This window comes from Electrona antarctica, assembly GCF_951216825.1.
Source record: "Electrona antarctica genome assembly, chromosome: 2".
NCBI lineage: Eukaryota > Metazoa > Chordata > Actinopteri > Myctophiformes > Myctophidae > Electrona > Electrona antarctica.
In genome coordinates this window covers 7,990,495-8,002,994 of record NC_136807.1, presented here as the reverse complement: position 1 = coordinate 8,002,994, position 12,500 = coordinate 7,990,495, and the positions used below count along the sequence as shown (strand labels likewise).

General features: G+C 47.6%; 1 protein-coding gene across 1 annotated transcript in view; it reads right to left on the bottom strand.

Annotated features, from left to right (window-relative positions):
* The window catches only part of LOC306931834 (MORN repeat-containing protein 1-like), a gene marked incomplete at its 5' end in the record, with an annotated part of 31,957 nt that overhangs the window by 13,175 nt on the left and 6,282 nt on the right, over positions 1-12,500 (bottom strand). The window contains one exon of the mRNA XM_079513456.1: positions 4,460-4,530. Coding sequence (XP_079369582.1) covers positions 4,460-4,530 — 71 coding nt within the window. The remainder of the gene's footprint in view (positions 1-4,459; positions 4,531-12,500) is intronic.

Below are 12,500 nucleotides of genomic sequence, written 5' to 3'. Positions count from 1 at the left end.
AGAGACACAGAGAGAGAGAGACACAGAGAGAGAGAGACACAGAGAGAGAGAGAGACACAGAGAGAGAGAGACACAGAGAGAGAGAGAGACACAGAGAGAGAGAGACACAGAGAGAGAGAGAGGGGAGGCATGAAGAGAGAGAGACACAGAGAGAGAGAGGGGAGGCATGAAGAGAGAGAGACACACTAAGAGAGAGAGACACTGAGAGAGAGAGACACAGAGAGAGGGGAGGCATGAAGAGAGAGAGAGACACTGAGAGAGAGAGAGACACAGAGAGACAGAGACACAGAGAGAGAGAGAGGGGAGGCATGAAGAGAGAGAGACACAGAGAGAGAGAGAGGGGAGGCATGAAGAGAGAGAGACACACTAAGAGAGAGACACTGAGAGAGAGAGACACTGAGAGAGAGGGGAGGCATGAAGAGAGAGAGAGACACTGAGAGAGAGGGGAGGCATGAAGAGAGAGAGAGACACTGAGAGAGAGGGGAGGCATGAAGAGAGAGAGAGACACAGAGAGAGAGACACTGAGAGAGAGAGGGGAGGCATGAAGAGAGAGAGAGACACAGAGAGAGAGACACTAAGAGAGAGAGGGGAGGCATGAAGAGAGAGAGAGAGACACTGAGAGAGAGAGACTCTTGTTCTAGTCTGAAATTATACATACATTTCTGCTTTTTGTTTTCATTTCACACTTGGCTTTGGTCATGTAAGTGTACGTTTCCTATGCCAATAAGGCCACTTTGTGTTGAATTGGAAATTACATTGAGAGAGATTGAAAATTGAGAGAACTGATCACAGCTGACAGCTTCTATGTCATCACACACACACACGCACGCACGCACGCACGCATGCACGCACGCGCACGCACGCATGCACGCACACACTCCCTTACGCATGATTCTTCTTTAGGTGTGTGCTTGTGTCATGCACCAAGAGTGGCAGATCTACAAGCTCACGCCACATCGCCGTGCAACACGTTGCTGTGAGCTTGCAGATCTGCTCAGTTGGGTGCGCGACAGGATGCGCATTGCGCAACAACCACATATAAATCATGCATTACAGACAAACATGGCCCATTCCCCTCAGCTGCTGTTGCCGAGCCAACACAACTATCTCCGCTGTGCCCGATAGCAGCAGAGGGTGATCGTGTTACGGGGGGGGGGGGGGGGGGCAGGATTCACATAGTATTACTATGGGATGGCAGGAATGAGCTTCATGAGTGTGACGGAGGCATGCGTATCTATGGCCCAGTGGCTTCCCTGAACCTAAGCTCCTCTTCCTGGGTACATGGCGTCACACCTGTCTCAGCTCGTGACATATGAAATATCACTTTCCCTGGCTCTGAAACACAAACTGAAGGAGAAAGCTTGTGTGCGTGCGTGCGTGCTTGCGTGCGTGCGTGCGCACATCTGAGTGCGTGCGTGCGTGCGTTTGTGTGCCACATGCTATGCGAGAACATAGTGGGATCAAGGCTGTAAGTGTAAAGTGTGTAAAGTGTGTGGGAGCATATAGTTCAACTACAGAAGTAGTGTTTGTGGACAACGGTAATGCATTGTGCTCATCAAGTGCATTGTGTTTTTTTCTCTGTGCATGCAGTAATATTATGCCGGTAAATTTAGTTTCTCCAAAAGTGGAGACAAGTGGTCCTTTTTGTTTTATCAAGCCAAAGTATTGAAACCCACTTTGAATGCTCACTCTGGTGCACTATTGTGTATGAACGTTAAAAAAGGGAATTGTTTGATTCTGCATCTGTACGGTACATGCTGCATGAGTAAGAACAGCACTTTGCTAAAAGCTATGTGCATACGGAACGTCAACTTGCAAGAGCACACACACACACACACACACACACACACACACACACACACACACACACACACACACACACACACACACACACACACACACACACACACACACACACACACACACACACACACACACACACACACACACACACACACACACACACACACACTAGCGAAAACATAATGGGGAGAGTCTGACATTTCATGCTGCGTTTGATTTCCTCCATCTTAGATTATGTGTCATTAAGCCAGGGCTGGAAATATCATTTCCATGGTGGAGAGAGAGAGAGAGAGAGAGAGAGAGAGAGAGAGAGAGAGAGAGAGAGAGAGAGGGAAAGCAAAGCCCTCCATCCATCCATCCAGTCCGTCTCTGGTTCCAAAAGCAGGGCCGCTAAATTACAGAGCAGCTGTCTGCCTCCCCAAAAGCCCCCCCCTCTCAGCCAACAACGCTCTCGGTGCATTGTGGGAAGGACAAAAAATAAAAAATAAACCCCTGGAGGCCCTTGGTGCTGGGAATACTACTGGTGGTGGGAAAAGTACTCACATGTTTTACTTAAGTAAAAGTATCAATACTGCAATGTGGAACTACTCTGTTACAAGTAAAAGTCCAGAATTAACACATTTTGACCTGAGCACAGATTCTAAAAATGTCTTCTACATCCTGACAGTTTTCTGAAAAAGCTATGTTTCTGTCAGTCGTTCTTTGATTTTTCAAAAATAGCAGATCTGCAAGCTCGTAGCGCGCCACTCAGTGGCGCGCTATGAACTTGTAGATCTGCTATTTTTCAATAGCTAAAGCATAGCATAGGGGCGGCGGTGGCTCAGGGGTAGAGTGGCTGGATGGTAACCGCAAGGTTGCCAGTTCGAACCCGGGCTCCCCCAGAGTTAGTGTTGAAGTGTCCTTGAGCAAGACACTGAACCCCTAATTGCTCCTGATGCAGGTTGGTGCCTTGCATGGTTTCCGCTGCCATCGGTGTATGAATGGGTGAATGTAATGCACAATCTCTGTAAAGCGCCTTGGATAAAGGCGCTATATAAATGCACCATTTACCATTTACCATTTATAACATAATGCTAACACCAAAAGGGGTTCCCGCCCAAAATGGGTTAAAAATGTACTCGAGTAAAAGTACAAAAGTATTGGCATCAAAATGTACTTAAAGTGTAGCCTGATTATCAGACTCTGAAGCTTCTTGAGACGCAGTCCACTCAGAGAGTGGGCGGGGTCTATGGTCTGGATCCAGAGTGGGCGGGGTCTATGGTCTGGATCCAGGCTACTCAGAGAGTGGGCGGGGTCTATGGTCTGGATCCAGGCTACTTAAAGTGCCAAAAGTAGAAAGTACTCATTGTGCACAATGTCCCATTTCAAGTTTTCAAACGTATGAAAATCTTTTGAAAATAGCAGATCTACAAGCTCACACGATGCTTGGTGATGCGACGCATTGTGAGCTTGTAGATCTGCTATTTTCAAATGGCCAAAATCCATATACGTAGGTCTGAAGTGATTACTGTATGGTTTGTAATAATAATAATCCAAATTTACAAAGTAACTAAAAGCTGTCAAATAAATTCAGTGGAGTAAAAGTACAACATTTGGATCTGAAATGTAGTCGAGTAGAAGTAAAAGTATTGGAAATGGGAAATTACTCAAGTAAAGTCAAAATTGTACACAAGTATAGGCTACAGTATAGTTAAGTATATGTACTTAGTTACTTTCCACCATTGCATAGGGCCACTCTGGAGGGACAACAGCAGTGGCGTGCACAGACATTTAGAGGGGCAGGTGCACAAGTTAAAAAAGGGCACCTTGTGCAGCGCGTGGAACCGGCCGGTTGCCTTAATCCATTTTGGGCGGGAACCCCTTTTGGTGTTAGCATTATGTTATGCTTTAGCTATTGAAAAATAGCAGATCTACAAGCTCATAGCGCGCCACCGAGTGGCGCGCTACGAGCTTGTAGGTCTGCTATTTTTGAAAAAAAAAAAAATCATTTTTTTCCAAAAGGGCACATTGCCAAAAGGGCAGGGGGTGCTCTAGCACCCCCTAGTGTCTATCTGTGCACGCCACTGGCAGAATTCCACCCCGTTTCTGCCCAGCTGTGCTTTGGGGGCTCAGCAGAATTCCACCCTGTTTCTGCCCAGCTGTGTTTTGGGGGCTCAGCTGAATTCCACCCCGTTTCTGCCCAGCTGTGTTTTGGGGGCTCAGCTGAATTCCACCCTGTTTCTGCCCAGCTGTGCTTTGGGGGCTCAGCTGAATTCCACCCCGCCGCGTTCCCTCAACCCCGTTTCCATGTATTTATACTGCATGTGGCCCCGGCGTCGTTTCATATAGGCTGGATAGACGAGAAAGTAAAGAGGGGGGCAAGTCCATTATTGTTGGACGCCCCTCCGTGTTATTCCAGCTCGCTCTGTCGAAATGCACCCCCGCCAACCCCAATGTCGCCCCACACATCCCCCCTCAAGGTTCAGCCGGGCGAGAAGAGGGTATATCTTACAGTATGCGATTACCGCCATAACTTTACCTTTCGCCTTCTTCCACGTCGTGTGAAATCGTTTTGTTGGATGTGTGTGTGTGTGTGTGTAGGGGGGGGGTTTCTAGTGGGCGCCGAGGAACGCTGCACGGGGAACACAGAATATTATGCTTAAAGTGGAAACTTTACCTGGTCTCACGCTCTGGCCCTCAGCATCCGTTTTCTTTGCGTTTGCAGTCGAGCGGGACCCCATGCTTGGCCTGGTGAGAGAGAAGGGGGGGGGGGGGGGGGGGGGGGGGTGAGTGAGAGCGAAAGAGAGGGAGTAAGTGGGAAAGAGGATTATATACTGTATGTAAAAACCCTTGGGGGGGAAAAAGAGGGACAAGTACGAACAAAAAGTTGAAAACGGACATGCAGGTAGGCAAGGCGAAGGGAGCGAGTGGATGGAGAGAGAGAGAGAGAGAGAGAGAGAGAGAGAGAGAGAGAGAGAGAGAGAGAGAGAGAGAGAGATAAACATGGCGACGATAAAAGTAAAGTACTGTTAGTCTTTACAAAGTCAGGTCCCATTAAATAAATCAACTCATTAAACCCGACGCACACTCGTCTCTTAATTGAACTTTCATATTTCATGGAAATCTTTTGAACGTGGGGGGACGTGCCGCAGCCACTGTATGTTTCATGTTTTGGAACTAATCAATACAAGCGCGATTAAAGCTAACGCACTCTATGGAAATGTGGCTTTCATGGCATTAGGGTCTCGTTATCTGAAACCCTTTCTGTGCATTCATGCATATGAATGCAGCACGGGATCAAAGATCTTGAGACGCGCCATAAAACAGGATTACGACAACGGCGTCTTTGGCAATCTTATCAATAAACTGTCTCCTAATCCCATCGGGAGTGAAAGGAAATACCCCCTCGTTCCGGGGCCGTCCCTGCTATCACGCTCACTTGATATGCAGAGAGGAGGATATTGAAATGTTGCGTTTGCAGACGACGAACGCTGCGTGGAAAAGGCATCAAAGGCGATCCCAAACGATTTGCAAAAAGCTGCAGCGCTGCTCTTCCAAGCAGGCATTATTCTGCATTCGAAAATGCAGACAGATTTTAAACTTGGAACTGAGCACGGATATAAAGTACAGAAACAAACAACTTGAAAACAAACAAATAAAAGTAAAACACATGTGCCCATTATCTTTAATCAGAACCCCCCACCTGTTTGAACCAGCATGGTTGCGTTTTTCCCTGAATACATTTGACACTTTGCATTTAACATGTTTAACTCTCGGGGGGGCGGGGGGTTGGGACGAGGGGGGGGGGCCTTTCATTTGTTTTCGCTGCCCAGGCTGCTCTTGAAACCAAACTTGGAACAAACGTCATCATTACTTTTCAGAAATTGCCCCGAGACCAAACTGTCAGTCCTGCACACCCCAATAAATGATATCTGGGTCCGGGCCATTTGCAAAGCTGTCATCTCGTTAAGTTTCTTTTTTTTTCTCTTTGGAGAGACGCCCACCCCCAGAATGACGTGCGTTTCTGCTGCGCGAGGGGATACGGAGAACCTATTACAGAGAGAGACTCCAGCCAGTATCCTGCACAGGGGTGGAAAGTAAGTACATTTACTAAGTACTGCATTAGGTACAAATTTAAAGTGTTTGTATTTCCAATTACCAATACTTTTTACTTCTACAGCCCTCGGTTCCAAATATTGGACTTTTACTCCACTACATTTATTTGACAACTTTAGTTACTAGTTACTTTGTAGATTCAGATTATTATTACAAAACATACATTAGCCACTTCAGACCTTCATACACATCTACAATCTCAGAATGCGTCGCATCGCGACACATTGTGAGCCTGTAGATCTGCTATTTTCAAATGATGATTATACGTTTGAAAACTTGGGACACAAAAAGGGACATTCTGCTCAATGAAGTATACTTTTACTTCAAGTTTTACTTAAGTACATTTTGATACCAATACTTTAGTACTTTTACTCATGTACATTTTGAATTCCAGACTTTTATTTGTAACGGAGTAGTTCTACATTCCAGTATTGATACTTTTACTTAAGTAAAACATTTGAGTACTTTTTCCACCACTGCACGCACGGCGCTTTGCTCCGAGAGGTGGATTCTCTGGCCAGGCTCTGTGAAGGCGTGGTCTCGTAACAGAGAGGTGGATTCTCTGGCCAGGCTCTGTGAAGGAAGGCGTGGTCTCGTAACAGAGAGGTGGATTCTCTGGCCAGGCTCTGTGAAGGCGTGGTCTCGTAACAGAGAGGTGGATTCTCTGGCCAGGCTCTGTGAAGGCGTGGTCTTGTAACAGAGAGGTGGATTCTCTGGCCAGGCTCTGTGAAGGCGTGGTCTTGTAACAGAGAGGTGTATTCTCTGGCCAGGCTCTGTGAAGGCGTGGTCTCGTAACAGAGAGGTGGATTCTCTGGCCAGGCTCTGTGAAGGCGTGGTCTCGTAACAGAGAGGTGTATTCTCTGGCCAGGCTCTGTGAAGGCGTGGTCTTGTAACAGAGAGGTGGATTCTCTGGCCAGGCTCTGTGAAGGCGTGGTCTTGTAACAGAGAGGTGGATTCTCTGGCCAGGCTCTGTGAAGGCGTGGTCTTGTAACAGAGAGGTGGATTCTCTGGCCAGGCTCTGTGAAGGCGTGGTCTCGTAACAGAGAGGTGGATTCTCTGGCCAGGCTCTGTGAAGGCGTGGTCTTGTAACAGAGAGGTGGATTCTCTGGCCAGGCTCTGTGAAGGCGTGGTCTCGTAACAGAGAGGTGGATTCTCTGGCCAGGCTCTGTGAAGGCGTGGTCTTGTAACAGAGAGGTGGATTCTCTGGCCAGGCTCTGTGAAGGCGTGGTCTTGTAACAGAGAGGTGGATTCTCTGGCCAGGCTCTGTGAAGGCGTGGTCTCGTAACAGAGAGGTGTATTCTCTGGCCAGGCTCTGTGAAGGCGTGGTCTTGTAACAGAGAGGTGTATTCTCTGGCCAGGCTCTGTGAAGGCGTGGTCTCGTAACAGAGAGGTGGATTCTCTGGCCAGGCTCTGTGAAGGCGTGGTCTCGTAACAGAGAGGTGTATTCTCTGGCCAGGCTCTGTGAAGGCGTGGTCTTGTAACAGAGAGGTGGATTCTCTGGCCAGGCTCTGTGAAGGCGTGGTCTTGTAACAGAGAGGTGGATTCTCTGGCCAGGCTCTGTGAAGGCGTGGTCTTGTAACAGAGAGGTGGATTCTCTGGCCAGGCTCTGTGAAGGCGTGGTCTCGTAACAGAGAGGTGGATTCTCTGGCCAGGCTCTGTGAAGGCGTGGTCTTGTAACAGAGAGGTGGATTCTCTGGCCAGGCTCTGTGAAGGCGTGGTCTCGTAACAGAGAGGTGGATTCTCTGGCCAGGCTCTGTGAAGGCGTGGTCTCGTAACAGAGAGGTGGATTCTCTGGCCAGGCTCTGTGAAGGAAGGCGTGGTCTCGTAACAGAGAGGTGGATTCTCTGGCCAGGCTCTGTGAAGGCGTGGTCTCGTAACAGAGAGGTGGATTCTCTGGCCAGGCTCTGTGAAGGCGTGGTCTTGTAACAGAGAGGTGGATTCTCTGGCCAGGCTCTGTGAAGGCGTGGTCTTGTAACAGAGAGGTGTATTCTCTGGCCAGGCTCTGTGAAGGCGTGGTCTCGTAACAGAGAGGTGTATTCTCTGGCCAGGCTCTGTGAAGGCGTGGTCTCGTAACAGAGAGGTGGATTCTCTGGCCAGGCTCTGTGAAGGCGTGGTCTTGTAACAGAGAGGTGGATTCTCTGGCCAGGCTCTGTGAAGGCGTGGTCTCGTAACAGAGAGGTGGATTCTCTGGCCAGGCTCTGTGAAGGCGTGGTCTCGTAACAGAGAGGTGGATTCTCTGGCCAGGCTCTGTGAAGGCGTGGTCTCGTAACAGAGAGGTGGATTCTCTGGCCAGGCTCTGTGAAGGCGTGGTCTCGTAACAGAGAGGTGGATTCTCTGGCCAGGCTCTGTGAAGGCGTGGTCTCGTAACAGAGAGGTGGATTCTCTGGCCAGGCTCTGTGAAGGCGTGGTCTTGTAACAGAGAGGTGGATTCTCTGGCCAGGCTCTGTGAAGGCGTGGTCTTGTAACAGAGAGGTGGATTCTCTGGCCAGGCTCTGTGAAGGCGTGGTCTTGTAACAGAGAGGTGGATTCTCTGGCCAGGCTCTGTGAAGGAAGGCGTGGTCTTGTAACAGAGAGGTGGATTCCCTGGCCAGGCTCTGTGAAGGCGTGGTCTCCTAACAGAGAGGTGGATTCTCTGGCCAGGCTCTGTGAAGGCGTGGTCTCCTAACAGAGAGGTGGATTCTCTGGCCAGGCTCTGTGAAGGAAGGCGTGGTCTCGTAACAGAGAGGTGGATTCTCTGGCCAGGCTCTGTGAAGGAAGGCGTGGTCTCGTAACAGAGAGGTGGATTCTCTGGCCAGGCTCTGTGAAGGCGTGGTCTTGTAACAGAGAGGTGGATTCTCTGGCCAGGCTCTGTGAAGGCGTGGTCTTGTATTGTAACACAGGGGTTCTCAACGTTTTTGGCCGGGGACCCACAGAAATGCTTTGGCAATGTCTCGGGACCCCCGCCCCGCCCGACCCCCAATATAAATTGACTGCTACAATAACCTTAATAATAGAGACAATACACCATGAATAAATACTGAAACCAGATTAGGGAAGGTGTATGCATGTACTATGTGTACTATATGTAAACTCTTCATATCCACTTTCCAGCTATTCAGTTGCAAAAAATAATAATATATATATTTTATTTATTTTAATAATTTGGGGACCCCCCAAAATAATTTGGCGACCCCCCGAGGGGTCGCGACCCACGGGTTGAGAACCCCTGTTGTAACAGACTGCCAACCCATGTTCTGATGTTTCACTCTCATTAGGAATGAGCTCCCACTGTAGGGATACACGTGGTATTGCGTTTCTTTTTGAGTGGTGCAGCCACTCCAAGGATCTACTCTCTGTTTAGAGTACCAACCATAGAGTATAAAGAAGGGGAGACTGAACTGGCGCGATAGCCCCCCCCCCCCCCCCCCCCTCCGCTATTCATTTCAGTGGAAGTTGCTCAGTGGCGTTTTGAAGCACCCGGAAGAACCCTCTACTTTGCCAAAATTTGGTTGGCAAATGCGGAAGTGCAACCGGGCGCTCAATGTTAAAGCCCAGCTGCACGGGGTTTCCTCGTCATGAATCTACGGGTCCGCCTGCAGTTTACGCTCCAACCACCAGGGCCGAGTGCTTCCACGCTTGAGAGCCTCACTGGGGGCTTGGTACCAACAGGTGACAAAGTGGCGCTGTTGAGCTTCACACTGTGCACAGGTGCATGATGGGAAGCTGAGTTTTTAGTGCAACACCAGTATTTTTTATTTTTTACATCTTTGTTTTTGTTATTAAACTCAGTCACCACCACATTAGTCTAGTAGCCAGTCCATAGAGCCCCATTGTGAACCCGGACATGTTGAGTACACCAAGGTTTTATGTTATAAATGTTTAGTATGGGTCCCCAGCATGTAGAAACTGCCGGATTGGGCTAAAAACGGCCAATGCCGTCATCACAAATTGATGTCAGCACATTTGGGCAAGTGGGCATGGCCGTTTTAAGCCCAATTTGCAAAACTAATGCTTGGAATGGATTCAGCATCATGAAAACCCCCTAATTTGGCACATCACATGCTAGATAAAGCATGATGAAATTTTGAATATTTTGCCATCTATAGGTTGTTAATGGTATGGTCACATATTATGCCAATTATGAAAATTGCTCAACATATGCAAGTTAGCATCCGCCAGTTTCTACATGCTGGGGACCCATACTAAACATTTCTAACACGTTTTTTCTAACACTAAAACGTTGGTGTACTCAACATGTCCGGGTTCACTTTTTGGCTACTAGGCTACATAGCAAAATCCTGAGCAGGGGTTGACACTAAGGTCTCAGAGGCACTTGCCCATCTGGCAAGTACAGGTCATGTTCTACTTGCCCAAAGGTCATGCCCACTTGCCCGAAAAGTAAATCGTCCATTATAAAATGATAGGTAAATTTGAATTACCGTTCAATTTAACAATATATATTTTTATATTTTACTTTCTGGGACTGCGCGATAAAAAAATGTCATACCTCAATTTGTATACCAAATATCTACATAGCTATTGAATATGACTATGGGTTCACACTTATTTTATATTTTTTAAGTGTAGCAACAGTGAAAACAGCACATTATAGGCAAACATTATTTGACATTCCACAGATCAGATGGCAGAGCGCTCTGGACACGTTCAGGTGTTTAGACAGATATCTGGTGTTGTGTTTATAGACAGTTGCGTCCCATCTCAAACGAGCACTTGTCCGGTCGGGCAACCTGAAAGCAAACTCCACCTGCCTTAAAGTTGTATTTACTGTACCTGCCAGGGGCAGGTGGGCAGCCCTTAGTGGCAACGCCTGCCGAGTGTCAATTTAACTGTTTTTAGCGTGTATAAAACTGGAGCCATAAGTCAGTTTTTATACAGGATCTTGGTGCCCATTATAGTATTTTTTATTCTCAGTAAAATCCTCATCGTTAAATTTACCCACTTGTAAGAGTGAAAGTGTACTGTATATGTAACCAAATAGACCCTTACTGGTTACATTTGTACAGTCACACTCACATAACCTAAATCCAAGTTCCCCTTACCTTACTACCGAGCACAGAAACAGGAAATTCGCTTTAGCCTTATAAAGGCATGGCCTTCCTTCAACCTATTCCTTCATAGCTGGCTTCAAAAGACAAAATGCCAACGGAGATTATCCTCTGACTTCTGTTGCTTTAATGCACTGAACTAGTCGTGCAACTCCAGCTCCATTTCAAAGGGCTCTGTTGCTTTAATGCACTGAACTAGTCGTGCAACTCTAGCTCCATTCCAAAGAACTAGTCGTGCAACTCTAGCTCCATTCCAAAGAACTAGTCGTGCAACTCTAGCTCCATTCCAAAGAACTAGTCGTGCAACTCTAGCTCCATTCCAAAGAACTAGTCGTGCAACTCTAGCTCCATTCCAAAGAACTAGTCGTGCAACTCTAGCTCCATTCCAAAGAACTAGTCGTGCAACTCTAGCTCCATTCCAAAGAACTAGTTGTGCAACTCTAGCTCCATTCCAAAGAACTAGTTGTGCAACTCTAGCTCCATTCCAAAGAACTAGTCGTGCAACTCTAGCTCCATTCCAAAGAACTAGTTGTGCAACTCTAGCTCCATTCCAAAGAACTAGTTGTGCAACTCTAGCTCCATTCCAAAGAAACTAGTCGTGCAACTCTAGCTCCATTCCAAAGAACTAGTCGTGCAACTCTAGCTCCATTCCAAAGAACTAGTCGTGCAACTCTAGCTCCATTCCAAAGAACTAGTGTGCAACTCTAGCTCCATTCCAAAGAACTAGTTGTGCAACTCTAGCTCCATTCCAAAGAACTAGTCGTGCAACTCTAGCTCCATTCCAAAGAACTAGTTGTGCAACTCTAGCTCCATTCCAAAGAACTAGTTGTGCAACTCTAGCTCCATTCCAAAGAACTAGTCGTGCAACTCTAGCTCCATTCCAAAGAACTAGTCGTGCAACTCTAGCTCCATTCCAAAGAACTAGTCGTGCAACTCTAGCTCCATTCCAAAGAACTAGTTGTGCAACTCTAGCTCCATTCCAAAGAACTAGTTGTGCAACTCTAGCTCCATTCCAAAGAACTAGTCGTGCAACTCTAGCTCCATTCCAAAGAACTAGTCGTGCAACTCTAGCTCCATTCCAAAGAACTAGTCGTGCAACTCTAGCTCCATTCCAAAGAACTAGTCGTGCAACTCTAGCTCCATTCCAAAGAACTAGTCGTGCAACTCTAGCTCCATTCCAAAGAACTAGTCGTGCAACTCTAGCTCCATTCCAAAGAACTAGTCGTGCAACTCTAGCTCCATTCCAACTCCAGCTCCATTCCAACTCTAGCTCCATTCCAACTCCAGCTCCATTCCAACTCCAGCTCCATTCCAAAGGGCTCCATTCTAGCTCCATTCCAACTCTAGCTCCATTCCAAAGGGCTGTTGCTTTAATGCACTGAACTAGTCGTGCAACTCCAGCTCCATTCCAAAGGAACTCCAGCTCCAGTCCAAAGGGCTTTGGTCGGTTGTTGCAGAGCATTGCAGGGTCGGCTTTTACCTAAAACGTGACTACGTGCTATTCATAACATTGGCACCAAGGGCAAGAGCTTAATGAAAACCAGCTAAAAGGAAATG